Source organism: Drosophila simulans, chromosome 3R, assembly GCF_016746395.2.
Source record: "Drosophila simulans strain w501 chromosome 3R, Prin_Dsim_3.1, whole genome shotgun sequence".
Lineage (NCBI taxonomy): Eukaryota > Metazoa > Arthropoda > Insecta > Diptera > Drosophilidae > Drosophila > Drosophila simulans.
This window is the reverse complement of record NC_052523.2, coordinates 21,886,994-21,913,768: the sequence shown is the minus strand read 5'-3', so window position 1 is coordinate 21,913,768 and position 26,775 is coordinate 21,886,994. Positions and strand designations below refer to the sequence as shown.

Here is a 26,775-nt window from a genome sequence, read left to right as displayed (position 1 = left end):
TTTTTTTTTAATTTTATTAAGGCTTGAGTTCTTTGTGCAGGGTTGGGTTCCTTACGATCCATTGCTCATTACAAACCAAATTTTATTTCATATACAAAGTGCTCGAAACAACTAGCATAAAATATATTGCCAAAACTTGTCATTCAAATGTCGCGTGAGAAATATGATATTAGCCACATTGTGATCCATAGACGCCATGTGTGGGTTTGCACCCAAGGTGGTGATCCTGAGCGCGTTGCCGACATCAAGTACTGGAATATAGTCCGTCGAATTGACGACGCTCTTGAGGACCCAAGTAAAGGTTGCTTTATTCAAGGCTGCTGTTTGTTTTAATTATTTTTCAATTTTACAATGACCAATTGTCTTACTTTTTTTATTCAAAGAATTCTCAGAAGTTAAATCAATTTATGTTTAATAGCATACATCGTTTTAATTTTGAAATATTTTATTACAGAGTTTAGCAGACATTTTCTGTATGTGTTTCTGGTGGGACATTATTATGGTCTCCTTCTACTTTGCCTTGTCCTTATTGTCCTTCGAAGCCATTGCTAGTACTGTAATTTGTTGCTCCATATTATCAAGCCGGTCAGAAAGACGGTCGAACTTGGGGATCAGCTCTTCGGTTAGCTTGAGTGCCAGTCCCGACCAAGAAAGCTCTGCATGTTCGATTCTGAAGTCGTTCATAGTGTTTTCATAGCTCTTATCTCTAGCTGGTTTGTTCTTAAAAGATAATAATTTATATTTTAATAGAAGAAATTTTGAATAGACTTACTTTTGCACCCAAGCAATTTTGACAAGCGATACCGATCAAAACTAGCACAAGAAAAAGTTTCGTATTTTCCATTATTAAGAAGAACTATCCAGCATAAACAGAATATGTCAACTAATGTTTTTCTCGTCTGAACTGATTTTATATAAGTCGGGAAAGAAACGCATTATCTGAATATAGGGTCCTTTGTGTTTTATGTTGGCGATAAATCTCATTGACGCACAATTACTTTTGAAATATCAGTTTTTTATCTCTCATTCCTATGGCGTCAATATTGCATATAATTTTATAAACATTTGGATAAAAGAAACCTCATTCACAATTTTATAGTTTACACTTTCTAATTTAAGGTAAGCAATTCAAAAAAAACCGCTCAATGTAGGTTTGGTAGTTTTGGTATATTTAGTTTGGCATATTTTGGCACATTTTGTCTGTTGCAATCGCTGAAATCGATAGTGCTGTCGCCGTATCAACAGTGTTATCGGAGACGGCTTGTGTAATAAAAACAAAAATTGAATTAAAAATTTCCGTAAATGCAGGGCAGTAACTTGTAATCGAATAATAATTCAGATTTCGTACTGCACTCAGGTGCCATCAGTGGACAAGGATTCCCGACCAATGGTGCGTGTTTAAGCTCAGCTGGTGATAACAGATGGCCAAGGGTCGTCGGCCGATCAATTTGGAAGCAAGGTTACGAATCTCAGTGAATTGAAACTGATTGGACATTTTGTGTGATTGCAGAGCTCGCGAAAGAGTCTGGACTTGAGAGAGGGATCGAACGTCTATTAACCCATGCTGCCCGCCATTATTTTCCGGCAGGTGCAGCGGCCACTGCACCATGGAGCCGCCACATTGGAGCACGTTTTGGGTGTCGGCGGGAGCAGCTTCGTAAACTGCCTGAATCGCTATGCGGCCGCCACGGGATTCATTCGGATCTCGTTTCTGGACATTAAGCGGCGCAGGAACTACGAGCTAGCCAGGCTCCGCATCTATGCCGATGAGAAGAAGCAGTCGCTCCATTTGCGCACCTTGCAGGGACGCCATCTCCTGCAGGGCGTCATTGAAAGGAAGAACTTCCTGGTGGATGACATCCGGGAGGCCAGGCACAAGGTCCAAGAGCGGGTGCGCGAGAAGATCGACGAGATACGCGAGGAGCGAGAGAACATTATGACCATACCCAACATGCTGACCATCAGTCGTGCCGTCCTCTCACCCTACATCGGATATGTTATAGTCCAGGGCGATTTCACCCTGGGCATGAGTCTTCTAGCCTTCGCCGGCATCACAGATCTGGTGAGTTTCCCAAGACCACAATTTTCAGCAGAATAGATCCACTAGTATTTCAAAAACGCGAAAAACATGATGTGGTGTGTACTATTGCATTATTTATTGTCTTGTTTTCTGCCCGGTCTGTGTTTTGTTTTCCTCTACATATATAGTACTTTTTAGAAACAAAATATCTATATATACAATTGCATTTTTTACCCGAATAGCTCAGACGAAACCAAAAATAGTTCGTTTGTTTAAACAATACATACACGTATCATTTGGCTATTAGTATTATTAGTGGCAAGTAAGACACTTAGATAAATGTGAAACATAGAAACGTTCTTCCTAATAACATTCGTGTGTTTCCTGTTCCTTTAGTTGGATGGACAGATCGCGCGACGTTGGCCTTCGCAGGCGAGCAAGTTTGGCTCCTTCCTGGACCCCATGGCTGATAAGTTGCTGATGGGCTCGCTGGTCATCTCGCTCTGCTACACGGACCTGCTGCCCATGTGGCTCATGGGAATCGTGGTGTTCCGGGATGTCTTTCTCCTAGGAGCTGGATTTGTTATACGCTACATAAGTCTGCCACCGCCGGTAAGTGAAGGATTTACCCACATTTTTATGGCATTAGTTTATAATCATTTACCATTTCTCGGCAGAAAACCTTTTCGCGCTACTTTGACGCCACCCATGTGACTGCCCAACTGGAGCCCACGCTGCTCAGCAAGATCAACACGGGCGTTCAGTTGGCCACCATTGGACTGAGCCTGGGAGCTCCCATTTGGAACTATTTGGGTAGATAGTGTGCACACTTTTCACGCAGCTGATAAATTAATCAATTATCATCCCAAACCAGATCACCCAGCTTTGCAGGGCCTTTGGTATCTGACTGGCCTGACTACGGCTGCCACTGCCCTCAGCTACGTCATGAATCGGCATAATACCTTTAAGATTATTCAAAAAAAGACGTAGGGCCGGGCATTTCCGCTAAATATCTGAGTACTATGAAGGAGTAGTATCTCTCCTTAAGCAATGATTAGTATGTATCGTGTTTTCTAAATGATTAACATATAAAATTTTAAAAAATCTATTTTGTTAATAAATTTTAAGTGTTTTTCCATAACGATTTGATTATATGAATTTGCAAAGGGGAAAATTTAAAATTGAAGTGCTCAAAAATATACGGGTACAAGTGTGACCAGATAGCAGAAAACACGGCCATATGGTAGAGTGACCGCACCAAAAATACCGGAAATGTTGCCACTAAGTATCGATAAAAAGACGACGTTTTGCCATCTCTAAAATCTCCCCTTCTTTTCTTTTCGCCCGTTTCCGGTGAGTGGTGTGTTCCGCGTGTAAATTTTGTTAAATTTTAGCCAAAATATAATTTTCTACACTGTGGTAGGACTGCGAGTGGTGTGCAATGTGTAGGCTATGCCCCCTCAAAATGGATATAAACTTTAAAAGGAGAAAAAATACGTTTTCAGTCCCATAGAGCAGAAAAAACGATTCTATGGTGGCTCTGCCCCCATCTCTTCTATGAAAAAAACACAATATCTGGTTATAACTTACCACATGGTTTAGCCGACTATGACTTCTGAGTTGTATATGATTTTTGCATACCAGTTGGAATATGTTATGAGTGTTAACAGATAATAAGTGAATTCAAGACATCCGGCAAACTAATACTACCATACCAACTCCACAATGACAAAAAACGTGTTGCTTTGAAAACCTATTTTGGTTTCTTTGGCGTGTGCCATAATATCATTTATAAGAGCAATACTTGTAGATGATGTTATAAACTTTGCCGCCAAATAGTTATTAATTAAAGTTTTGAGATCTGACAAATATACTAATGTTATTTTCCCTTAATTTACAGAGCAAACCGCCAAGATGAGGAAAATCATGAAGCAGGGCAAGATCGTAATCGTCCTTAGCGGACGTTACGCCGGTCGCAAGGCCATCATCGTCAAGACCCACGACGATGGAACCCCGGAGAAGCCCTTCGGACACGCCCTCGTCGCCGGCATCGATCGCTACCCGCGCAAGGTGACCAAGAAGATGGGCAAGAACAAGCTGAAGAAGAAGTCCAAGGTCAAGCCCTTCCTGAAGAGCCTGAACTACAACCATCTGATGCCCACCCGCTACACGGCGCACGACATCAGCTTCGAGAAGCTGTCGCCCAAGGACCTGAAGGATCCCGTCAAGCGCAAGACGCACCGCTTCCAGACCCGCGTCAAGTTCGAGTCCGTCTACAAGGAGGGCAAGAACAAGTGGTTCTTCCAGAAGCTGCGTTTCTAAGCTGCCCATTCGCTACTTGTGGTTACTGGATTTGTCGCTCTTTTTTAAGGTTTAATAAACAAAGAAGTAATTCTGATAAAACTGACCGAAGTGGAGCCTGTGCCTTCTTATTGAGTGTTCAAGTGGGGCAAACGTGCCTACGGTGATGAAAGTATGTAGAATACTTTGAGTAGGAAGTGTACAAGAGGTATTCGAACACAAGTCATCATTAAATTTCAAAATATAAGGCCTAGTAAACATTTGGAATGAAAATATCAAATTTGCTTTTCAATAATTTTAAAATATAGTGCAAATTAAATTAACCGCCCGAATCTAAAACATAATAGTTACAGTGTCTTTTTAATTTTTCCTTTACTAATAAATATTCGAACAGAATAATACATTTTGTTTGAATCAACTTTTCAATATTACAAATCTTTTGGAAAATTTACAATTTAATATCGCTTTGATTTGACTACTTGTGGAACTTGCTTGGCTGTTAAAGAGCGCAAAGTGTGTTATCCTTGTTGTTCATGAATTGTTGCCTTAGGGTATTTTGGAAATTAAGTTAAATAAAAGAAAATATGCAGCTTTCAGTAGGGAGTTTAAAAGAAAGAATCAGAGTGCAGAAACATTGCATAGGACCGGCAAGAAAATCTGTGGAATATAAGATAAAACTGGATTAGAATCTTCTCAATCGAACCTGGGGATAAGTGAAGCTACAAAATATTTGGAGTTTGTATTACCTGAATTATCACACTTGGACATCGAATGAACACACAATGGACATTTAGCCGGGATAACATATTTTGTTTGGGTTAAGCAGCGGAATAATTCAACCTCGATTTGATTATACCGATTTTTCTGGGCATCACATTAACGCTGAATGCATTGGCTTTGGGGTACAAGATGTCTCAAATTGGCTTAGTTGTGGGGTTAATATAATTTTGACTGGTTTTTGTATTAGACTTGGTTCGATTTGGTTTATCTTGCTGAGTTTGTTAGCAGTTGGTTGAGTTCGGTAGTGCGATAGTGCCTAAAATTGGCTAAAATAGTTTCCATGTGGCCTGCGGAGCGGTAAAGCGTTTTTGGATTTTCGGGGAGAGGAGAAAAAACAGAATAATTTCGTTCATTAGAGCTGCACAAGGACAATTTGGTTACACGTTCAAAACGAAAATACTACATACTTTGTGTACTGAATGTTTTTGGTGTGGTGTGTTCTACTGGCGCACTACTTAGGACAAATATACAACAGAAAATAGTTCAACGAAGCAATTGCTAAACAGTGGTCCAATTTATATAAACAAATTTTAAGTGGCCTCTTGTAGGTGACAATCGAGCATGTGTCACCCAAGAAGAAGTACTTAAAACTAAAAGGAAACTAAGGAAACCAAAAAGTTAGTGATTAAGTGGAGTCTGTGGTGTGCTGGTTGGTTAGGACACAGTTAGGCCAATTCGGCAATAACACTTACAGTTCTGCTGAAGTAATCAGTAAGTAATTAAAATAATACAATAACAGCATGAAATTATAATACAAGAAGGCCAGCCTACGCTGGGCCCATCGCGACAGTGAAGTAAAAGGGGACAAGCGATAGATGTTTGTTTGCTTAAAACTTAATAGAAAATACAACACTTGGTTGCGACAGCGAAATAAAAGAACATATAGAACTACTCTAAATGTAGACGATTATTTTACCAATTCACGCGCTTGGCACTCAAGATCTTGAGTATATTCTCAACCACATCGGTACTGGAGTTGGTGCCGCCAATATCTGTAAGAGATTTAGACGATAAAGGTGATTCTGTTTATTGAACAACAACGAGAGTCGTGATCACCTGGCGTGCGAATGGCATCGTTGACAATGGTCTGGTAGACGGCCTCCTGAATGACATTGGCGTGCTCCTTGTGACCCAGATGGTTCAACATGTCGATACTGGCACTGATCATGGCCACAGGGTTGGCGATGTTCTTGCCGGCAATGGCGGTTCCGGTGTTACGGGTGCCAGGCTCAAAGATGGCGTACTAAAATTATAGGACAAAACTGAAGGATTATGGGTTAAGCAAAAGAGAAAGAGACTTACATGGTCACCGTAGTTCCTGCCGGAAATGAGGCCAGCTCCGCCCATCAGACCGCAAAGAACATTGGACACGATGGTGCCGTACAGGTTGGTCATGTTCATGACGTCGAACTGGTGAGGATTCGACACGGACTGCATGCAGGTGTTGTCGATAATCATGTTGTTGTGCTCGAGTTCGGGATAGTCCTTGTGCACACGGTTGGCGACCTCCAAGAATAGACCATCGGACAGTTTCATGATGTTGGCCTTGTGGATGGTGGTAACCTTCTTGCGATTGTTTTGGCGGGCAAACTCAAAGGCGTAGCGGGCCACGCGCTCGGCATTCTCGACGGTCACGACTTTCATGCTCTCCACGATTCCGGGAACAGACTCGTGCTCCAACATGGCGTACTCGCCATCGGTGTTCTGGCGGATGAGCACCACGTCGATGTCGTGATGGCGGGCCGGAATGCCTGGATAGGACTTGCAGTGCACTACATTGACATACAGATCCAGCTCGTTACGGATGGCCACGTTGCGGGAGACTTCGGTCAAGGTCTGGGACTTGGTCTCGATGTTGCCCTTGAGTGCCACTCCGTTCCTCTTGATCGATGTGATGGCATAATCCAGATCATCGTTGCCTTCGGTGGAGGGATCGATGTCGATCACCTCGAAATCGATGGGTGCACCGCAGTACCGGAAGATCTCGCGCACATAGCCCATCAGTTCAGGACCAATGCCGCCACCCGGCAGCATGGTGACGGCATGACGACCTCCGTACTGTGCCGAGGGAATATCGGTGCCCTGTTCACAAAGATATATACGGATGCTATAACCTCAATTGTGGATGAGCTCCAGCGGTTGCACTCACCGTGACTTTCTTCTGCAGCGCCGATTTGGTGTGGGCCACATCCTCGGTTTTCTCCTTGGTCACCAGCAAGGGATAGCCCTACAATTCGAATCGATAAGTAAGATCAATAGGATCTGGCGCACATTATGTAATTTGCCTTTGTGGGCCAATTTTACGGGCGATAAAACTTACGCGAGTGAGGAACGGCGTCTGCGTCTGCAGCAATCTCTGGGTCAAGCGAAGGGCCATGATTTGTTCCTTGGATTATTGTTTTCTACCGCTGCAGTTGGTATTCTACTATCAGTTAAATCACAGCCAATTTTATTCCACTTGGCCAAAACGGTGCTGCTGCCTCTTGCCAAGAACCACGGCTTTTCAGGGTTGTCGAATAAATAGTATTGGTTTTAAAATAATTACTTTGGTTTAAAAAAATATATTATATTAAAGTGTTTGTATGAAAAGTCTAACATTTCAATACGATCCTTTATTTTAAGTAACGCTTTTGACCAAATAATATATATTTTACGAAGAATAAATTTATTGGTCTTGCTTTCAGCATCTTGGCAACTCTACACTAAGCAGCTGTTATCTGCAGGCCTGCCAGATCAGCGAAAAGCAGCTGACTGTTACGTTAACAACCACATTTTATGTTTTTGTTTACTAAAACAATTTTAGTTAATACTCTGACGGGATGACTTAAAGTGGATGCCCCAACAACATTTCTAGGTCATGGCAGCGGAATTGGGTCTGGAATCGGCCGCGGGGTCCGTGGAGATCAATATGCAAGAGCCGGTTAATAAATTAAAATTTCTTCATGCACTTGTTGTAAGTAGTTGAAATTTAAATGAGAACTTAGTTCTAAAATAAAGATTTTTAGGCGGGGGGAGTGGCTGGAATGGTAGTGGACATAGCGCTATTTCCCATAGATACAGTGAAGACCCGACTGCAAAGCGAGCTGGGCTTCTGGCGGGCTGGAGGATTCAGGGGCATATACAAAGGACTCGCTCCTGCGGCTGCAGGAAGTGCTCCCACGGCTGCACTGTTTTTCTGCACCTACGAGTGCGGGAAGCAGTTTCTTAGTTCGGTCACCCAAACCAAAGATTCACCCTATGTTCACATGGCAGCGGCTTCAGCAGCAGAAGTGGTAGGATTTCATATAAAACTTTTTTTCATCTCGTCTATATATCTTACTCTATCTCTGTTTCACATAGTTGGCATGCTTGATCCGAGTTCCCGTGGAGATTGCCAAGCAACGCTCCCAAACATTACAGGGCAACAAACAGTCCGGCCTGCAAATTTTACTGCGGGCCTATCGCACTGAGGGATTGAAACGCGGCCTGTACCGGGGATTCGGTTCCACTATCATGCGGGAGATTCCATTCAGCCTGATTCAGTTCCCGCTCTGGGAGTATTTTAAGCTGCAATGGACTCCCCTGACCGGCTTCGACTCCACTCCTTTTTCGGTGGCTCTTTGTGGAGCTGTCGCTGGAGGCATTTCAGCGGGATTAACTACGCCGCTCGATGTAGTCAAGACCCGAATTATGCTGGCTGAAAGGGAGAGTCTCAACCGGCGTCGCAGTGCCCGAAGAATTTTGCATGGCATTTACCTGGAGCGAGGCTTCAGCGGGTAATTATTTGCATTTTAGGCTCAACTCAAGCAGATCCTAATATTTTCACATAGAAGAACTTTACAAATTAGTTATTACATTTATTAATGTACTTCTATGTTACTTTTCAGTCTGTTTGCTGGCTTTGTGCCGCGTGTGCTGTGGATCACACTGGGCGGTGCATTCTTCTTTGGCTTCTACGACCTGACGACGCGAATCCTTGGCGCCACCAGTACGGATCATTAAAATTAGGGCTATTTTCGTTGTACTTGTAGTAGAGGCACGTAGTTTGCAGTAGTAACTAAACCGATGACAACCACCGTTTGAAGACAACGTGGACAATAAAGTGTATGGAAGACTTTTGAGATTCACTAGGCGTTGGAGGCGTTATTCGCTCCCTGTGAAAGGAAAAGGGCTGTGAATGCGAATGGGACATTGTCAAGACCTCACTAACATCCTGAATGTGGAGGCGACCAGTGAGGAGCGTAGCAGTAGTCCGCTGATCTCCGAGTTCATCTCCGCGGTCCATGGGCACATCGGAATCCTCCTCATCCACGTTGACGTATCCACTTCGAGGAGCCTTCCTGCTCCTTAGGTAATTCCAGGAAATACGACAGCGACTACGTGACATGGCGTAGACCTGTGGCACCCAAATGCATAAATTAAACAAATGTACATCCACTTGAACAAACAGACGGTGGCGATAACGCACCAGTGCAGCCAGAACGAAAATGCCAACGAGCACGGAAATTGGCAGCCATATGTATTGACCGTCGTCCGGATGCAATATGTCCGACTCAGGACTCATGGTCGTCTGGGGCTCAAGAAACTTCATCGTTTTTAGGGGATTTACAAAGAAATCACAACAACTACTAAGCAAAAAGTTCTCAAAAATTTAAGCGCTGCCAAGTGCTGCCAGACCTCTCGTGGAATAGGTGGCAACCCTGCCGCAGCTATGTTTAGTTTTTCTTCACATTTATTGCTGAGAGCGGGGATTTTCAACTGTAAACAAATAAGTATTCATTAGGTAATCGGAATCTTTTCAATTTGATCAAAACCAGCTTTGCACAGATGGATCCCCAAACATCAAAAGTATGCAAAACGCTCAATTTCACAATAGCAAGGCGAACTGCAGAAGCTCCCGTGAAGCTTGTGTCCCAAGAAGTCTCATTTTCAGAGAATACTACTTCTTTGGAGCTGAGCAATTGCTGCCGCTTGTGTTTGGAGGAGCCGCATCCCAACCAAATGCTGGACATGACCGTCATCTATGACCAGGAGGCGGTGCTGAGTTACTACGACTGCTACGAGATCTGCACCAAGGAGGACCTGCGGCAAAATCCCAAAAACGAGCCACGAACCTTGTGCAAGCGTTGTGCGGTGGAACTGAAATGGGCCTACGACTTCCACAAGAAAATGGCCATTGCCAATCAGCAGTTGAGAGAGATATTCGGGACAACCGAAGCCATCGGGGATACTGAGCAGGAGGACGACGAAGAGGATGAGGAGAATGAGGCGGATATGAATGAGGAGTTCCTTGTGGAGGATGTTGAGGAGAAGCAGGAATCCCCTGATATTGTCGACAACTTAGAAGACATTGTGCCACGCAATCGGCATACGGGAAAATTCAACTGCAAGTTCTGCCACAAGGAGTTCAGGAACCATTCCCGCATGGCCAAGCACGAATTGATTCATTTGGCCAATCGTCCCAGCTTTCGTTGCAGCCAGTGCGACCGGGTTTACCTCACAAAGCAGGCGCTGAAAGTCCACGTCGATTCGAAGCACAGGCAGTCTGGAGTCCACTGCGACACATGTGGCAAGGTTTTTGCCATTGCCAAAGCCCTGGAGATTCATAAACGCTATCATAACAGAGATTTTCCCTATTCCTGTGATCTCTGTGATCGTCGATTCGCACAGCGATCCCATTTGACTGTCCACCAGCAGGTTAAGCACTCTGGTTCGCGTTTCATTTGCGAGTTTCCCGGCTGCCAGAAGTCCTTTACCTCGTCTTCATCTCTCAGGAATCACGAGTGCACGCATACGGCCATGCCATTTGAGTGCGCCCACTGCCATCAGAGCTATCCGGCTCGTAACAAGTTAGTTATCTTGTTAAAATCTTCCATAATGTGACTAACACTCCTTAATCATAATTCAGATTACGCATGCACCTGGAACGTAAGCACAACATGGTGGTGCAGATGGAGGACCTGGAGGAAATGCGAAAGTTTCACATCGTGCGCTCCAAGTTGGTAATGGCAAAGGTTTACTCGGACCAGAAAGAATCGGACAGCCAAAAATAATAGCTCTGCTGTTCCTAAATAAAAAGTATTTAAGACTATTACCAAATCTTAGATAATAGATTAATCTTGCACTAACTCGCGTTCCATTTTAAGATCCGTAAAATTGCCTTACAAATATCACATTCAATTTATTTCACACTTTCCTTTGGTTATCTTACACGGACAGGGATAGATATTCACATACATATATAGATATTCGATATCATAGACAAAATAAATGCTGTTAAATCTGATGGTATACAAGTTCGATCTCCACCACTAGAATCCTTCAGTTCGACAGCGTTAGGGCTAATGGCATGGCTTTGGCCAAGGTCGTGGAGTCATCCGGATGCTGAGAAGATCCAGTTGCCGTGCCCGTCGTTGTGGTGGCCACATTTCCATTGCCAGCCTCCGCTCGTTTTCTAGAAGTGATCTTCTTCCAGCCGCGCAGAAAGATTTGATTTCGATACTTGGGCGTGGTGAAGGTGTACAAGAGAGGATTAACTGCCGAGTTAAGTGGCAGCACAAAGACCACCAACCAGGCGTAGATGTCATCGGAGATATTGTAGTTGAAGAAAACCCAGATCTTCATAACGATGATGGGCACCCAGCACAGAAAGTCGGTCAGCACGATGAAAAAGAATCGCACAGCGAATTCGCAATCTAACAGAGTGAGCGGAGTGGCGCTCCGCGTCCGCCATATCGAAATGAGGAGTGCCGTGTAGAGCATCGCAATCATCACCAGCAGCAGCAGATTGACGCCCAGGAACACGAACGCCGAGTAAAGCCAGCCCATCGGGAAGGCCTCGTGAATGTGCAGTGGGAAGCCTGTTAAGTTTAATATCGTCACCTGCTCAATTACATTTTATCATAAACATTGTGCTCACAGGTTCCGGAATAGGATCCGTAGTAGGGTAGGGTACTGGTTCGCCACAGAAGCACCGGTGCCACAGCCAAGCCCACGCCCGTAATCCAAATGCAGATCAGAGCCAACCACATCACTCGACTGCCAATGCTGCGATGGCCGCGGAAGGGATCGGCGATCAAGAGAAACCGCTCCAGCGACATAAAAGCCAGGATGAGCATCGAAACCTCCGAAGAGCTCACGGCCAGCGTTCCAATCAGTGTGCACTGCCACGAGGTTATCCAGTCCAGCACAACCCTGAAAGATTGGGGCGTAACAAATGACAATCAAACAGATTTTACTTACTTATAATACTCGTTGCGGTAGCGATAGTCCTGTATTCCAATGGTGACCAAATAGAAGCCCATCAGCATATCAGCCAGAGCCAGATTCCGAATCACCATTGTCACAGCCACATTCTCATCGCGGTAGATAAAACGTCCCCAAAGCACCAAGACATTCCCAGCTATTGTCAACGTGGCCATCACCCAGGCGGAGTAACGTAGTACTGGCTTGCTCAGCAGATCCTGAAAGGAGCTGACTCCATCGGTGGACGGCTTGCACATTCTCACCCGCGGCGTCATCGAGCAGTAGAAGAATCGATCGTAGATGATGTACGTCAGGTTGCGCATCGAGTTGATGGCCTCGAAGTCGATGTGATCATACCGAATCCCCGTGAGATTCAGAAACGAGATATTCAGCGGCTCCATCAAACTGCGGCTGATGTGAATCGGCATTAGGGCCAGCGAACTTAAATATTGGTGAGAAATTAAATAAAATTTAAATCAAATTAAATTACGTTTTTACTACTTCATGATATATTTTGTTATGTTTGAAATTAAAACAAACAAATTATACTCACAGTGCCTCCAGTCGAGTGTTGTGCAAGAATGTTTCTCCAGATAACTCCTTAATGGGATTACCGACAAGGCGGCTGTAAAAAGAAACGCACGTCTTTGAATTATTCGCAGATTTAACGTTGCTCATACGCCGCGTGGGCCACGCATAATGGCCCTGCATTTGCTGCTGATAAAGCTGACTTTAAAAGGTTAAAATAACAATTTTCAGCTTGGCGCGGCTTTAAGCCAAAGCCACAACAAGTTGGCCGGGGCTTTTGAAAGTCACATAATAAAATCCCCGGCAGCGTAATAACGAAAATTCTTATTTAATAGCTGGCTGAGTATAAATCAGTGCACAAACATTGTCTATCAGTGTGTGGAATAGATGCAACTGGCCGGGGCTTTATGTGCTGGCAGGAAAGGACGCATCATTCATGGCACACAGGATGCGGCACAGTGGATACAAAACCACATTCTTTGTTTAAGAACTCTAAAAGTTTTTGCTTCCTTTCAAACTCTGCGAGAAACAACCGATTTATTGACACACACTTCGTGTGGAGAAAGTTATTTGGCTTTATTATTATGATGATGTTTTCCATGGGTGGCCATTGGTGCATTGGCTCCACCGTGTCACGTCCATGGGAATCGCAGCAGCTGATGCGAGCTCTGAGGAACTGAATCTGATGAAGATGCTGTTGTGGACGAGGCAGTGGATACTGACGCTGAGCTCCATTGCTTGCACTTGTCTGGTCAATCAATGCCCGAGCGCCAACTGTTAACAGTTTGTTTTTATGGTTTGTCGCCCAAAGACAATGGCCATGCCCCCCACCCACGACCACCCACGCCCACCCACGCCCACCCACTCCCACTAGGAGCCCACCCCAGATTGCTGGTAATTGGTGGCTGGCTATAAAGTTGCAGCGCGGACAAAAGCTTAAACTAAATATTTAACTTGGCCCCAAATTGAGCCGTCGAAAAATGGATCCTACCCGGCGGCCAAATGATTTTTATTATGTAAATTTCTAATTAATTATTGAGGGACAGGCCTCTTGGATCGAGTGGCCTCATGATTTTGCCAGTGCTTCCAAAAGACCGCACTTAATAACTTCATAAATATCCGGCCAAACCAGACGACACACGAGCACAATTAACATATTTCTCTCTGGGAGGGCAACAAGTTGCAGTGCCTCGGTTATGGGCCTGCGCCCCAATAAGCCCCAAGTAATGCCCATTGTTCATGGGCGAGCACATCCTCCGGTGGCCACATTCACGTGGCCCATTTCGGTGGCCCATCGCAAGTGCGTCAGAATCAAAAGGCCTGAGTAAACGTTGGAGGGCCGGCTGGTGGTCATTGCGCATTTAAGAAAATGACAAATAAATGCCCCTAGTTGGGTTTTGTGCGCTACGTGCAAGGAGCGAAAATTCATATATCTTCTAGGATCAAACAGGTTTATCTATACCCTTTTTTTTGGAAAAAAAACAAAGGCTAGCATATAATAGTTAAGTTTCATATAACTTCGCATTTAAGAAACTATTAATTATCCAACTTAGCATAGCCACTACTAGTAGTACTTATTATCTTTTAATATTAAGCATTTATAACTATTATATTTCCTCACAATTTTCTCCACCTGTTAACTCATTCAACGCACCCCACTTCGCTCCAAGTGCATATTAACCAAATGAAGCCATTTGCGCTTCCCTCGCAAATGACACGTTTCAGTTGTGGATTCTTTTGGGGCAATGTGCTCCGCAGAGAAACTGCGGCATTTGTTGCACTGCTGCGGGGGCGGAGGACGGTGGCAAGGGCTTATATTGACCATAATTAACGTCACGGCCGTGTCCAGTGGACAATGCAGAACTTGTGGGTCTTTAAAGCCAATGGAGCATCCGAATACATATCTTCGTAATGACCTGTCAGTGGCTCAGTGGCTTGACAGCAGGAATCAAATTAGTGCAGCGATTTCTCAAATATTCGCTTTCGTTTGTTTTATGGCCACGTTCCCCTCACCGAAACCCCTGGGGGATGCTATACCAAAGACAAAACAAATCAGCAGAAATTGCTGAAGGAAGACAGATACATCAGCAGCATTTAGATGCGTATCCGATAGATACAGATACACGGACACACAGATACGCTGGCCAAGAGGAATTTTCGTGCAGTTTACTCAAGTCGATGCACATAACAAAAATTCAATTTATGAAGAATTATTTAGAATTAAAACAGTGCATGCTATAAATATTTATAATATAGCTATGCATATAAAGAAATAAACACTTTAAGCGAATTTCAATTGGAGCGCAGCAACATAAAGCTCTTTTCCAAATGTATTTAACCCCAATTTTCTTTCCGTGTTGCTACAAAACTGATACACTTGGCATACGAGTTGGCTGGAATGCTGAGAAATTCCTAGCACGCCAACAAAGGGCAAATTATTTGCATGGCTTGGGGGGTGGGAAGGTTACCGGGTGGGTGGGTCGATGTTTTGGTTACTGGTAAGATGGTAAGAGGTGTCATCAACAGGCGTAAAGGATTTGCAGCTCGGATGGGGGAGTGGCTAGATCTAATGAAGCAATGACGATTGGGGAATACCGCCCCAAAGTCGATTTCAATAAACTCCTTCATTATTGGCCCACAACTTGGCCCGGAGTTGGTTACAGTTACTGGCCAAGGCTTCGGCGAAATTGTTTTCACATAAAATACAAATTTATTTGCATTTTTATTTGGTCGTAATAATGTTTGTTTATTTGTTGCGCTGCTTGCTGCGGTGGCCAGAAGTCAAAGTCCCAAAAGATACAAAAATGCCAAAGCCAAAGTTCGGTTACCATTCTGGCCAATATCTGGTCAAGAGTGGTATGTGGTGTGTGGTGTTTGATGTTTGGTGTATGGTGTGTCCGTTATCATCCTTGATATGCTGATGTATGTATATATGCTGGATGGGTTTTGGTAAATTTATTAAGGCCACAGCTTGATGCTAGACGATGGATGCTGAGCTGCCCGAGACATTTATTGAATATGCCATTGATATATGGTTATGAAAGCCAGAAAGCAACATTCGATTCCTATTCCAGCCACACACATCCCACAAGTCGCGCTTAAAGCTCTTAGTATTGAATATTGAGCATACGCCATGTTGTCTGAGGCCCATCAAATTCCTTCCTCAAAGCGTTAAACAATTTGTTTTCGTTTTTTACGACTGCCGTTTATAGATTCCCCTCCACTTACTTTACAGTTTGCTATTACTTACATAAAAATAAACTATGACTATAAAGGTTAGATTAGTTGGCCCAAGGGGTAAACTTTTTTATGGAGCGGGCGTGGTCAAGTTCATAAAAATATTTCTATCCTGGCAATTGTTGGTTAAGCATCCCAACTGGTGATTATTTATCTGTCTGTGGGCCAAAAAGTTTTCAACTTTAATATTTCATAAACAGAGTGAGCGACTCGTATTTCGTATATGTAATTGCGAATTAATGAACTCAAAATTAATATCATTGAATATGATTTCGAATCACAAAGCAAATGTCCAGTGGGTTTGGAAGCTTCGGGCTTGGCTGCTTGGAAATCCTTTGCCAAATTAGGATTTACTTGGGGGCCATTCCTGCGGCTTTGTGTTGCGGTGCTGATTCTTTGGCCAGAACTCGAGTTCATTTACTTCTGTCGCAGCATTATTCGTATTATTATGCTAATTAGCACTGTGTGCCATAATTCATGCTTAGTGTCGGTGTTAAACTTTCTGAAATCCAGCATGGAGTTCATCCCAAACCCATTCGGTATACTCACATATCTCGCATATTTGTTAGATTCGCAAAGGCTCGTCCATGGATGTGCGTTATGAGGTTGTGCTGCAAGTCCCTGTGAATGAATAGTGAAAATAGTAAATACTCAACGAAGCACAAAACTAACTAAGCTAATCCCTCACTAAATATCCTCAATATATATTGTGTAGCTCTTGTTGAACTTTCCATATGCTCCAAATCACCAGATAAATTGCCAACACATATGATGTGATGATGGGCACAAATATTGCGACACAATTTATCCCATCTAAATCTCATCGCTCCCACTCGTTTCCACTGTCTGTAAAGGTTAACACATTTATTTACGTTGGGCAATTTGGGTAACTGATTTATTTTCAGTTAGCAGCAAGGCGTCGGCCACCCAGACGACCCATTGACTTATATTGTCAGCTATTGATGCATAAATTAATGATTATGTGTGCTACGCCAGTCGGGGATTTTAAGGGGACAAAACCCAGTCTACGCGACATATAGGAAGACTCCTGAAAAATACTTAGAAATTCTTGTCGATGCCTTAAGTCACTTCCTAAAAAATAAAATGAATCTATTAATGAGCAGAAATCTTTTACCAAGAGTATATCTATCTTCGACTATTCAGTTCACTTTTTCCGCCTTGTCACTCTTCGTTTAAATATTTGTTTAGCATATGTTATTTGCGTACACAATAAAAGTGCCAATTTATGGTTATTCGTGCATAAATTCCATTGTTTTTGGTTTGCCGGTAAGAAGGTGTCGAAGTATCGAGTATCCACCTCAGTGACATGTCAACAGTGCGTATACGCAATGCTCCATCCTCATCTTTTCCACTGCCTCAGCAACAATGTAACCCACATAAATCTCTCGAAATAAACAAGTAAAAAAAAAGAACGAAAGCAAAATGCAACGAAGAGTAAAAATTACGCATACGCCCCATAAAATCTAAGTACAACATATTTCAATAGACTTTTCGACACTTGCTGGCATCTTTTGCCATGTTTTTTGTTTTTTTCTTGCAAAGGGTGAGTGAAAGTTGATTGTTTTACTTACAGCAAATGTAAATTATCCAATTGGGAAAAAGTTTCCTCGCCAATGTATTCGATTCGATTGAAATCCAAATAACTGTAAAAGTAAAGAGATATTTATGCAGGCATCCAACAATCTGGCTAAGCTGTAGGCCTAGTTTGGTTTATATATATTTTCGGATCGGTATTCTAGGACAGCCCTAAGCTCTTTGTGTGTGCTTGTGTGGGCAAGTGAGAAATTTCCGCCTGGGCAGACGGAAGATAATCAAAGTTGATGCAGGGTAACTAGGATTCTCTTTAAGACTTGATATAAAAATGTTTCTTGCTAAAGTATAGATGTAAACCTTTGAAGAGAGCTAAAAACTTCAATGTTGCAACCTTAAATCGTGAACTTCAAAACCACTAAAGGACATCAAACGGACACTTTGGTCGCCAAGTGAGTGCAACCACGTTGACAACATTGTGTGAGTCCTTAACGGAATCACCGCCGAGCAGTTCTCGGCTTAGGGCGAACCAGCCATCCGCCAGGACACCCAATACCCGAGTAACCCAATGAGCTCCTGTGCACCAGCAGCTTTTAGCAGCATTTCACACTTGAATACATCAGCGGAGCTGCTTGTCCTTTCAGTTTTTAATCTAGCAAATAGAAGATTCGATTTACTCACACTTCGTAGAGCGTCGGGATTTTCGGCAGCTGCACATTTCGCAGGGTGAGGCGATTCCTGCTCAGCACCAGCCACTCCAATCTTCGAAAGAATCGCAGCTGCTCCATGGGCAGGTGGTGCAGGTGATTGTTCACCAGGAACAGCCACTGGAGGCTGTGCAGTCCCACGAAGACGCCGTGCGGCAGGTGGCTAACGTTGTTGTGGCTCAGCTCCAGTCGCTCCAGGTGAAAGAGACCACTGAAGCTGCCCAGCGGGACACGTGATATGTTGTTGTACTTAAGCGTCCTGAAGAAGGAGAGAGAAATCAGTTTGCTACACAATTTAACTAATTTACTGACTGCATTGAATTTACTTTACTTAATCAGATTACACTTCTCGAAACTAAGTTCATGGTTTAATTTAAATTTTCATATATATGTAGTTTTACTTACAGCTTCTGCAGACGCGTCAAATTGGCAAAGATATTGTCGCGCAGGGTCAGATTGTTGCGTATGATGATCAGATTGGTGACCTCCGAACTGAGACGCGGAAATCGCCGCAATTTGGCATAGCGACCGCAGTAGAGGATTGTTCCCTGGCCGCACTGACAGGCCTTCGGATATGTGACGATATCTAAGGGATATACTTGCCAATGTAGTAATTTTTCGATTGCAACTGTGGCTCACCACCACTCACCACAAGTCATGTTTAAAGTTAGGCTCTGATTCCTTGTCACCATTGGCGTCGTTGAATCCGCACCGCTCGCATTCGAAACGGCGGAGATTAGGCGCTGTTGCTTCTTCTCAATCGCATTACGGACAATCTTGTCGGCAATCTCCTTGCTGCCGTAGAGGAGGCCGCACTCCACCGGATTCTCGTCGCTGCTGTCGGCGCAATCGTGCCGACTGTCGCACATCTGGCGCCTTGGAACGCACAGCGTGCCGTTGTCGCAGGCGAAACTGGCCGCGGGGCAGGGTCCTGCGAAAGGGACGACGCAGGCGAAACAGATCCCAAATTAATTATCACTCAAGGACAGCGGACAATATTGCATGTGAGTAGGTCTTAGTTCAACTAGTTTCTCAACAGCATTTTGGGGGAGAGCAAAACAAAACAAAATCTAGGGATTTTAACTAAAACATATACTTTTTAAGATCTCTCAGTTTTTAAGAAAGTATTTTTACCTTTGAAACATTTTAATATTCTTTGTTTTTACCTCTTATAATTTCCCAGCCCACACTGCGTATGAGTAATTACTTTAATCTCTGGCAAGCAAACTTTAAGCTACAGTTGACAACTTAATTGTCATAACCTCCACCCAAAAACTTTTTTCAGTTTATTGTTCGCCTTTTCTTGTCAACACATGGCAATTAAACTTAATGTGCAAAGTTGACTTTGATTTTTGAGAGGTTTGCTTTGTTAGCAATATGTTTTTTTCGAGCGTTTAAATCAAGCACATGAACATCGAAATGATTGGCTTAAATAAATTAATGTGCCATTGTAGCTAATTTCACTTCAAAAGTTGAGCTAAGTTTTAACAATTGAATTTTCTTACTTTTGGCCTTAATTTATACCGAGACTTTTTCTGCCTGAATGCCTACAACTTTTTTTTGGGTAATTGTCGTAAAACGAAATGACATTCTTGTTTTGCATTTTATCATTTTTACGATTTGTTTGGGTACCAAGCGATGAGAGTCCTTCCGAAAATTGAGCAATTCAAATTACTAGATTATGGAAGATAGTTCGTTAGACAAATGAGCAAATAAAACTGGAAGTGGAGCACCTTGAGGAGCTTTTAATCCGATTGCAAGGATTGCGTCAGAAACATGTTTTTTGGGCTGCGCTGGCTCATTTATCTCATAAAAACTTTGTCCTTTTGCAAGGTTGTGTAAATAAAGATATTTCAATATATATGCTTTTAATTAGACATAAGCTATCGTGCATGTGATTTAATACCTGCATTTAAAGTGAATTGAAATGAATCTTTCATTCGTTAAGTCTTAAGCCAAAATGCATTTCCTTCAACATAATAGCCATATGATTCACATTAAGCTGCACAAATTTATATCCTCATATCCTTTTTTACATACATACATACATATGTATGTGTAACTTCATTAGGAAGTAGTGATTCACACACAAACGCATTGTGCATTAGGCGAGACTTTCAATTTCATTGTGTCCATGACAAGGACACATGTTCCACACACAAGTCCTGCCTCCTGAGGCATCCTTCTTCGCAGTGTTACTACCCTCTTTAAACTTCCTGCTCCCTGGCTGATTTAAACCTAAGCCGTACAAATTGTATCTGGCAGATAAATAATTTGTCGTGATGCATGTACTCGGAATCCGAGGCAACAAAAGGGCATAAATCAAACATGTTTCGCCCATATTCCATAGCTGTGTGGCATGGCAAATCAATACGCAAATTGGCATAAAAAATATAGCTGTGCGAATTTCACGATATTGATACTCGTAAAACAAGATAAAAGCCTCGAACGAGGAAGCAAAACATTCGGGACCAAAGGCGCAGAAATATTTATTTATACCCATACCTCCATGGATCCATGGATGTGCGAAAATTGTTTTGCGCTCAAGACAAAGTTTGCGCCGTACTCGTATTTATTTTTTTATGGTCAGCCGTTTGTTGTTCTTTGCGCCCCGTTTTTTGTTGTCTTATTTTTATCGTATTATACAACAAATTACTTTCAAATACTTTTGAGTATAAAATTTATGTCCATTTTGCAGTTTGGAGTTTGATTTTGGTTTTTGCTTGAAGCGAATGAATCCTTTAAGGATGCGAAAGTATATAAACAGCAGCTCATGTTTTAAATGAATAAGAAACTATTTCAAGTTTTAAAGCTGACAGCTAAGATTTTGAACACCTTGATTCAGGAGTTATTTAGGTTTGCGAATGATGGAGTTTTGAAAGGACATCACTGTAAGGACTCACCCAGACTCAAGTAGAATATCACGGCGGCCAGCAGAAGGACGACGGTCATCAGACAGACGCCTACGGCGATGCTCCTGCCGTAGACCATGGCGATTTATCGGTTTGCTCCTGTTTTGCACGCTCGCTTATCTAATTACTTGGCCACCATGGCTGCACTGGCTCCTTGACCGAGTTCATCATTAGGAGCACTCAATTCCCACTCCGGCCACGCCCCCACGAACAACAACAACAGCAGGAGCTGATGCGGTGCTGACTCATTGAGTTTTTATATTATTATTTCGTATACCGCTCCGTCTTTTTTTTTTGCGTTAATTTCTTGTCACTTCATTTGGCTAATGTTCACAGCTCGTGGAGAAGAGTTTTAAGTGCCAGGATTACACAGCTGATGAAGCGGAAGGAGGATTGGTAGCTGGAGCGGGAGTTCAAAATTAATATTTCGGATGGCAAGTGCTTTCCACTTGGTGGGGTTTCGATTTCAGCGCTGGATAAAATTGATTTGGTGTCCATAAAAAATATGCATAAAGCGCCACTTTGACAGACGTCGAGCTTAAGTTTCACAGACGGATTAAAGTTATTGGGGATTTAAATCTTTATTAAAAATATTCTGAAAGCTTATAATAAGTATTTCTTATTTGTGATGCAAGAAAAAACCTAGATATAAGTTAAGAGGAAGTCATAAAGCTTGGCTGAGTCTAGCAAATCGAAATGAATAATTTCAGTTGGCCCCAGTCGGAATGGTTTTATTTTTAAGCAGCCACTTGGTTACCCAATTTATGCAAGACATTAAGCCAAAACTCAAGGTTATGGGTTTGCCAAATGTACTACGAAATGGAAGTGCAATATGTGACCGGCATTAGAGGGTCGGGTCCTCTCCCGGAGCATTTCTTGTCCGGCTGATTAAATTTAGCTTAATTGAGTCGGTGGCAGGGGGGTGGAGTTACATCGCCCAGCGGGGGGGCTCAAGGTCAGCCGGAGACAAATCATAATTTCCGCAAAAGGTCACATTGTCTCGGCGATGCATGATCCCCAAAACAGAGAAACTGGGACTCTCATTATCGCAATCATCGCAATTGAACATCATTTGGTGTGGAAGAGGGCCATAAAAACGAAGCGCTCCTTCGTCCTTTTTGCCGGCGGGCCACTTTAATGCTCTCCCTCGACCACTTTGTAGATTGTGTCAATGCGATAGGATGCCCCCAAAAACGGACCATTCAAATGTATGCTCCTTTGCCTCTTTATTTCCAACGGGCCACTTTCACTGACCCGTTCACTGGGCGACACTTTTTGAAAATCGAAATCGAAAGTCGCGCGCGCTTCGCCAGGAAGTCTGCGTCGCGAGCGAAGGATATCGACAAGGACAAAAGGACCAAACACGTTCGAGCACAGCGGCCAACTGAAGCTGGTGGCAGCATGTGTTGCTGATTTTGTTTTTTCCTCCGCACAAGAAAAGCGGCCGAGCAGCTTCGTGTGGCACAGGACTTCGGCTGACCGTTGATTTCATTTGCGGAAAATTCGTGGTGCTTCAAAAGACCAAGACCAAAAGTAAATACAGACAGTGCGTTTCGAGTTTTAAAGAGAAAATCATAAAAATGTATTTATTAGCTAATTAGATGCAATGCAATTAGAATTTGTTCTAAATCGTTTTTAGTTTAAGTGTAATAGTAATGTATAATATTCGATAAATTGCATTTCCGTTGGTGTTTTGTAGTTCACTATCATCATCAGTTTGTGTAAATATTAAATATTGCTAATTAAAAACATAATACATCGAAGCGATTTGTGGGTTGTCTTTTAGTTGTACGCTAGCAATTATTTATGTACTAATGCGTGATACCTTTGCAATTGTTAATGCTTCGGTCTTTTGTTTCGATATCCGGTGGCTAAGGCTAAGCACTTTAAAAGTTAAACTTTTCAACAAAGCATTGCTAATTTGTTTTTTTAAAGCTGCGCTAATTGCTAAGTACAATAAGTTTTGTGTAATTCGAATTGTGAATTCTATAATGAATAATTCTGTGGGAGACAAATCACTAAGTGCACTACTTATTCGTTAGAAAGGCGTTTTTAAATTACGATACTCTCGAATTATTGCAACAATTAAAATTCATTGTCAAATTAACAACTAATGGCGAATTGTAGAGATTGGAAAGGGTTTTTGTTAACACGTAGACTAGCAGCATAAATTAACCAAAAGTATAGCACACAAAATTAAGATTAGGGCATGTGAATATGGACTCATTAACTACTTTTAAATACAAAGTACAGTGCAGAATGTAGAGTAATAAATCGATTGTGATTTCAAATTTGTAACATATATCATTGCATTGAGAGATCCATAGAGTGTGATTGGAATGTAAACATACTAAAACAATAATCAAGCACGTTAATCATTGTAAATATCTTTAGAATATTGTTTAAAATTGTGATATTCATAAGGAATCCATTTCGTTTCAACTCCATTATGCATTCAAGATATGTTCATCAATTTGTTCCCAAAAACATTATTTTGTTGGAGGAGAAATACGTTTAGAAAAATAGTTCTGTGCACGTGTGACTTAAACCCACACGCCATGAGGATTTTTACTGGTCGGAACCGCCGTTTCAAGTTGCCTCGGCGAACCGATGATCCGCCGGCTGCTGCCCTGCTTGTTGGGTCCTTCCAACAGATGCTTGATCTCCTCCGTGGTGGTCACAGTCAGACTCTGCAAATTCACCTCCTTCATCTCGTTGACCAGCTGCTCCACCTGCCGCTTCTTGTCCGCAATGGCATGCTCGATCATGAGTAGTTCCTTCTTCAAAGTATCTGCTGTTTTGTTTGAAGTGTCAGTGTTGTGCAGGGCCTGGTCGATTTCGCTCTGAATGCGCTCCATTTCCATCAAGAAGTCTCGCTCAACAGTTTGCCTGAAACAACCAAGAAGTGTGAAAAACCTTAAGCAAAGTAAGTAAATTGATTTGAACTCACCTATTGGTCTGCTGCTGCTGTTGCTGCTCCAGCTCAATGTCATCCATCAGCAAGCGCATTTTGTTCTTGCATTGTAACAGCTCTGTTTCGCAATTGGCCAGCTTGGATCGCAGTAGAGCTATTTCCGATTTCAAAGTCTTCTCCTGCTGTTTGACCAGTTCGTTTTCTTCTTCCACATACTGCAGAGTCTGGAGCTGTTCGCTTCCTTGCCGAAAGATTTGATCCGCCTTGGAAATCTCACGCGAAATGGCATCCAACTCATGGGCGTGGTCGCGTTCTTTGCTTTCCAAATAAACTATTTCCGTATCGAACTAAGCAGATAAAACAAAAATTAAATATTAACATTCCAAATCAATTTAGAAACTTGAATACCTTTTGCAATTCCATTTGCTGGGCTGTGATCTTCTCCCGCTGAAACTTGATGAGCTGCAGCAAATCGTTATACTGCGTGGTCTGGAACATGGGCTCACCCTCCTCCATGGCCTGGCTATTATTGTTAATGCTATTAGTGTTGTGGCTGCTGTGCTGATCGTAGTCGCTGAGGAACGGATTCGTCGAGGAGGAGGCATTGGACATGGTGTCCGCATTGCTGCTGGCCAAACGCTGACCCTGGCACATTGGGCTGTTTCTCGGGGGTGGCGGGTCACGATATGGAGGCGGGACTAAAGCTCCATTCGCGGAAATCGTCGGCGTTTGCTTGTACAGCTCCGGTGAGTTATTATTGTTATTGACAATATTGTTATTATTGTTGTAGTACATCTCGTTGGGACTGGAGCGTCGGAGTTCATTGCTGGATTTGCTCAGCTGGCTGTATATATGCTGATTACTGCTGCTGTTATTGTTGTAGAAGTCATTGTAGCCATTTGCAGGTGCGGGTGCATTGCTACCCGTGCTGGTCATGTCCAGCGGATTGGACAGCGATTTCTCATGCTTCGGCACCAGTGGTGCCACATTATTGTTATCCTGCGGTGTCAGCTGCTCCTGTGGTGGACTCGCCGGTGCTCCCATGCCCGGTTGTTGTGACTGCAATTGCTGCTGCTGCGGAATCCCTTTGACGATTCCAATGTTGTCGAACTGCTTGGCATCGTAGCCCCTGAAAGAGAGAAGTTTTATCAGTTGAGGGTAGTTACACAGGTGCATATTTAAACCCAGTTTGCAAGCCTATTAACAATTAGGGCTAGGTAAGCGCTTTAAAGGGTAGTTTTCAAACTAACTAGCATATAAAAACCACCCACCCGAAACTTTTTTTCAATTCCTTTGTGCGGTAGCTGAGTTCGACGTTCGACTTTTGCTTTAGTAAAGTGGGCGCTGGCTTATTATTGTTATTGTTGTTCGGCCCCAGCGGCTTTTTTGTTGTTGTCATCACAGCATAGTTGTTATTATTATTATTGTTCTGCTGCTGCTGTTGTTGCTGCTGCTGCGTTTTGTTTTCCGAACGTTGTAATATAAACTGCACATCATTTGCATACTCGCCCCATTTGAGCAGCAGCTTCATTGGATTCTCATTGGGGGCCAGGTGTCGTTCGTTATTGCGCCACCTTTCGATTAAAGTGAATCTGCCCACTTTTCCAGTGGCATGGGCCAAAGCAAAAACCACATCCTGTGGAAAATAAAATGATAATTAGGGCAAACTGACTAGCAAACAGAGCGCATACAGTTCGGTTCACAATAACAGCACTGCAGCAGTGTAAAATGCTTTAACAAGCTAATAGTGCTATTATGCTGACCTCTGCTGTAGCTCACATACCTGACATGTGGTGTTCACTGTAACGCCGCAAACTATCCGCTGGATGCCCTCGACCCAAACTTTCAGCTCCATTCCGGCTAATTGTCGTCGAGTCGAGTCTCTAAAGATCGGCCAATTATTTCCGTTTCTTGGTGTTTCTGCTACCAGAAAATTGCTTTCTTGTGCCGCTCCAGCTGGAAATGGGGTTCTACTAATGGTTTTTGGCGCTTGACTGGCGTTCTGCTGTCGCGCAGCCAGCGAAGCGTGTTAGCTGCACTCCGCCTTTCCACTTTTCCGTCTGCTTTTCCCCAACCCCACTTTTCCTCGCCTGTTTTTCTTTTTTGCTTAATTTTCCGATCACAGCTTCTGCTTCTTCTTCACTTGCACTTATTCACAGCAACAACAACAACACGACTGGTTCCATACGCTTGCATGTGTGTTTGCTGGGCGTGCGGGAATGCGCGCGTGTGTGTGTGAGCTGGAAAAATTCTGATTCACTTTTCGGATTTCCGATTTTGTGTTTACTTTTGTACTTCCGGCGCGGTAACTCCGTGGTTCTACACTTTCTAGTAAGCAGGTTGTTGTTGTTATAAAGCAGATGCACTGCTTTTGTTTTGATTTCACAGATTTTTAACGGATTTAATCTAAATATTAAAAGCAAACATTGTTGTTGGCATGGGCATCCAGTCGATGCCAAAAATCGATTGCACCACCAGCCAACCAGGGATGGCCAAACAGGTGTTTTTCGGGCTATCGATAGCAATGCCAATTGGGAATGCATTTTGTTGTAACAGGTACATGTTATTATTTTAAAAAATGGTTTAGGTTTTTTTTCCCTA

The 26,775-nt window shown here is 43.0% G+C and overlaps 8 protein-coding genes across 14 annotated transcripts; 4 read left to right on the top strand and 4 right to left on the bottom strand.

Moving 5' to 3' along the window:
- Positions 1-999: 999 nt before the first annotated feature.
- LOC6729653 (probable cardiolipin synthase (CMP-forming)) lies at positions 1,000-3,161 on the top strand. Of its 2 annotated transcripts, XM_016174690.3 has the most exons (6): positions 1,000-1,119; positions 1,358-1,390; positions 1,511-2,062; positions 2,417-2,632; positions 2,698-2,833; positions 2,895-3,161. In XM_016174690.3, the coding sequence occupies exons 3-6, from the start codon at positions 1,562-1,564 to the stop codon at positions 3,008-3,010; spliced, it is 969 nt and encodes a 322-aa protein (XP_016036300.1). In that variant the 5' UTR covers positions 1,000-1,119; positions 1,358-1,390; positions 1,511-1,561; the 3' UTR covers positions 3,011-3,161. The 2 variants fall into 2 exon arrangements, with proteins under 2 accessions (XP_016036300.1, XP_044779279.1); XM_044923344.1 differs by lacking the exon at positions 1,000-1,119 and having other exon boundaries at positions 1,212-1,390.
- Positions 3,162-3,233: 72 nt separating this feature from the next.
- On the top strand, positions 3,234-4,432 carry LOC6729652 (60S ribosomal protein L27). 2 transcript variants are annotated; one of them, XM_016174693.3, is made up of 2 exons: positions 3,234-3,373; positions 3,921-4,432. In XM_016174693.3, the coding sequence occupies exon 2, from the start codon at positions 3,935-3,937 to the stop codon at positions 4,340-4,342; it is 408 nt and encodes a 135-aa protein (XP_016036294.1). In that variant the 5' UTR covers positions 3,234-3,373; positions 3,921-3,934; the 3' UTR covers positions 4,343-4,432. The 2 variants fall into 2 exon arrangements, with proteins under 2 accessions (XP_016036294.1, XP_016036297.1); XM_016174696.2 differs by having other exon boundaries at positions 3,357-3,380.
- A 236-nt stretch (positions 4,433-4,668) lies between these two features.
- On the bottom strand, positions 4,669-7,615 carry LOC6729651 (isocitrate dehydrogenase [NAD] subunit gamma, mitochondrial). 2 transcript variants are annotated; one of them, XM_016177536.3, is made up of 7 exons: positions 7,422-7,615; positions 7,251-7,328; positions 6,404-7,183; positions 6,158-6,344; positions 6,018-6,093; positions 5,068-5,388; positions 4,669-4,978 (listed from the first exon to the last, which is right to left on the bottom strand). In XM_016177536.3, the coding sequence occupies exons 1-6, from the start codon at positions 7,476-7,478 to the stop codon at positions 5,358-5,360; spliced, it is 1,209 nt and encodes a 402-aa protein (XP_016036291.1). In that variant the 5' UTR covers positions 7,479-7,615; the 3' UTR covers positions 4,669-4,978; positions 5,068-5,357. The 2 variants fall into 2 exon arrangements, with proteins under 2 accessions (XP_016036291.1, XP_016036292.1); XM_016177537.3 differs by lacking the exon at positions 5,068-5,388.
- A 202-nt stretch (positions 7,616-7,817) lies between these two features.
- LOC6729650 (S-adenosylmethionine mitochondrial carrier protein homolog) lies at positions 7,818-9,201 on the top strand. The gene is made up of 4 exons (XM_002104920.4): positions 7,818-8,054; positions 8,107-8,373; positions 8,441-8,856; positions 8,968-9,201. Exons 1-4 carry the CDS (start codon positions 7,959-7,961, stop codon positions 9,080-9,082), a joined length of 894 nt encoding a protein of 297 aa, XP_002104956.1. The 5' UTR covers positions 7,818-7,958; the 3' UTR covers positions 9,083-9,201.
- Positions 8,917-9,688, bottom strand: LOC6729649. The gene is made up of 3 exons (XM_002104919.4): positions 9,549-9,688; positions 9,291-9,476; positions 8,917-9,234 (listed from the first exon to the last, which is right to left on the bottom strand). The coding sequence occupies exons 1-3, from the start codon at positions 9,669-9,671 to the stop codon at positions 9,208-9,210; spliced, it is 336 nt and encodes a 111-aa protein (XP_002104955.1). The 5' UTR covers positions 9,672-9,688; the 3' UTR covers positions 8,917-9,207.
- Positions 9,689-9,761: 73 nt separating this feature from the next.
- On the top strand, positions 9,762-11,366 carry LOC6729648 (zinc finger protein 425). Of its 2 annotated transcripts, none has more exons than XM_016174697.3 (3): positions 9,762-9,852; positions 9,908-10,929; positions 10,989-11,366. In XM_016174697.3, exons 2-3 carry the CDS (start codon positions 9,908-9,910, stop codon positions 11,131-11,133), a joined length of 1,167 nt encoding a protein of 388 aa, XP_016036289.1. In that variant the 5' UTR covers positions 9,762-9,852; the 3' UTR covers positions 11,134-11,366. The 2 variants fall into 2 exon arrangements, with proteins under 2 accessions (XP_016036289.1, XP_016036290.1); XM_016174698.2 differs by having other exon boundaries at positions 9,769-9,852; positions 9,898-10,929.
- On the bottom strand, positions 11,237-22,675 carry LOC6729647 (relaxin receptor 2). Of its 3 annotated transcripts, none has more exons than XM_002104917.3 (11): positions 22,460-22,675; positions 21,252-21,660; positions 18,998-19,279; positions 18,754-18,934; positions 18,323-18,607; positions 17,683-17,754; positions 16,640-16,711; positions 12,879-12,950; positions 12,323-12,766; positions 12,000-12,274; positions 11,237-11,940 (listed from the first exon to the last, which is right to left on the bottom strand). In XM_002104917.3, exons 2-11 carry the CDS (start codon positions 21,337-21,339, stop codon positions 11,402-11,404), a joined length of 2,310 nt encoding a protein of 769 aa, XP_002104953.1. In that variant the 5' UTR covers positions 21,340-21,660; positions 22,460-22,675; the 3' UTR covers positions 11,237-11,401. The 3 variants fall into 3 exon arrangements, with proteins under 3 accessions (XP_002104953.1, XP_039151429.1, XP_039151430.1); XM_039295495.1 differs by having other exon boundaries at positions 22,515-22,675; XM_039295496.1 differs by lacking the exon at positions 16,640-16,711 and having other exon boundaries at positions 21,252-22,675.
- Positions 22,676-22,811: 136 nt separating this feature from the next.
- On the bottom strand, positions 22,812-26,684 carry LOC6729646 (putative uncharacterized protein DDB_G0271606). Its single transcript, XM_016177535.2, has 5 exons — positions 25,958-26,684; positions 25,446-25,810; positions 24,583-25,303; positions 24,211-24,521; positions 22,812-24,149 (listed from the first exon to the last, which is right to left on the bottom strand). Exons 1-5 carry the CDS (start codon positions 26,027-26,029, stop codon positions 23,804-23,806), a joined length of 1,815 nt encoding a protein of 604 aa, XP_016036288.1. The 5' UTR covers positions 26,030-26,684; the 3' UTR covers positions 22,812-23,803.
- Between the last annotated feature and the right edge of the window lie 91 nt (positions 26,685-26,775).

Excerpts from the sequence above, each read along its gene's own strand:
- LOC6729653 (XM_016174690.3), top strand. The coding sequence starts at position 1,562 with ATGCTGCCCGCCATTATTTTCCGGCAGGTGCAGCGGCCACTGCACCAT. Across the intron at positions 2,633-2,697 it reads ACATAAGTCTGCCACCGCCG|AAAACCTTTTCGCGCTACTT; the intron begins GTAAGTGAAGGA and ends ATTTCTCGGCAG. Across the intron at positions 2,834-2,894 it reads TCCCATTTGGAACTATTTGG|ATCACCCAGCTTTGCAGGGC; the intron begins GTAGATAGTGTG and ends ATCCCAAACCAG.
- LOC6729652 (XM_016174693.3), top strand. The coding sequence starts at position 3,935 with ATGAGGAAAATCATGAAGCAGGGCAAGATCGTAATCGTCCTTAGCGGA.
- LOC6729651 (XM_016177536.3), bottom strand. The coding sequence starts at position 7,478 with ATGGCCCTTCGCTTGACCCAGAGATTGCTGCAGACGCAGACGCCGTTC. Across the intron at positions 6,345-6,403 it reads GCAGGAACTACGGTGACCAT|TACGCCATCTTTGAGCCTGG; the intron begins GTAAGTCTCTTT and ends CTATAATTTTAG. Across the intron at positions 6,094-6,157 it reads CGATGCCATTCGCACGCCAG|ATATTGGCGGCACCAACTCC; the intron begins GTGATCACGACT and ends AATCTCTTACAG.
- LOC6729650 (XM_002104920.4), top strand. The coding sequence starts at position 7,959 with ATGGCAGCGGAATTGGGTCTGGAATCGGCCGCGGGGTCCGTGGAGATC. Across the intron at positions 8,055-8,106 it reads AATTTCTTCATGCACTTGTT|GCGGGGGGAGTGGCTGGAAT; the intron begins GTAAGTAGTTGA and ends AAAGATTTTTAG. Across the intron at positions 8,857-8,967 it reads CTGGAGCGAGGCTTCAGCGG|TCTGTTTGCTGGCTTTGTGC; the intron begins GTAATTATTTGC and ends GTTACTTTTCAG.
- LOC6729649 (XM_002104919.4), bottom strand. The coding sequence starts at position 9,671 with ATGAAGTTTCTTGAGCCCCAGACGACCATGAGTCCTGAGTCGGACATA. Across the intron at positions 9,477-9,548 it reads TTTTCGTTCTGGCTGCACTG|GTCTACGCCATGTCACGTAG; the intron begins GTGCGTTATCGC and ends TGGGTGCCACAG. Across the intron at positions 9,235-9,290 it reads GTCGCCTCCACATTCAGGAT|GGAGCGAATAACGCCTCCAA; the intron begins GTTAGTGAGGTC and ends TTCCTTTCACAG.
- LOC6729648 (XM_016174697.3), top strand. The coding sequence starts at position 9,908 with ATGGATCCCCAAACATCAAAAGTATGCAAAACGCTCAATTTCACAATA. Across the intron at positions 10,930-10,988 it reads AGCTATCCGGCTCGTAACAA|ATTACGCATGCACCTGGAAC; the intron begins GTTAGTTATCTT and ends ATCATAATTCAG.
- LOC6729647 (XM_002104917.3), bottom strand. The coding sequence starts at position 21,339 with ATGGTCTACGGCAGGAGCATCGCCGTAGGCGTCTGTCTGATGACCGTC. Across the intron at positions 12,951-16,639 it reads CTAACAAATATGCGAGATAT|CCGCCTTGTCGGTAATCCCA; the intron begins GTGAGTATACCG and ends TTCTTTTTACAG. Across the intron at positions 12,275-12,322 it reads TACCGCAACGAGTATTATAA|GGTTGTGCTGGACTGGATAA; the intron begins GTAAGTAAAATC and ends CCAATCTTTCAG.
- LOC6729646 (XM_016177535.2), bottom strand. The coding sequence starts at position 26,029 with ATGGAGCTGAAAGTTTGGGTCGAGGGCATCCAGCGGATAGTTTGCGGC. Across the intron at positions 25,304-25,445 it reads GAATTGAAAAAAAGTTTCGG|GGGCTACGATGCCAAGCAGT; the intron begins GTGGGTGGTTTT and ends TCTCTCTTTCAG. Across the intron at positions 24,522-24,582 it reads AGCAAATGGAATTGCAAAAG|TTCGATACGGAAATAGTTTA; the intron begins GTATTCAAGTTT and ends TTATCTGCTTAG.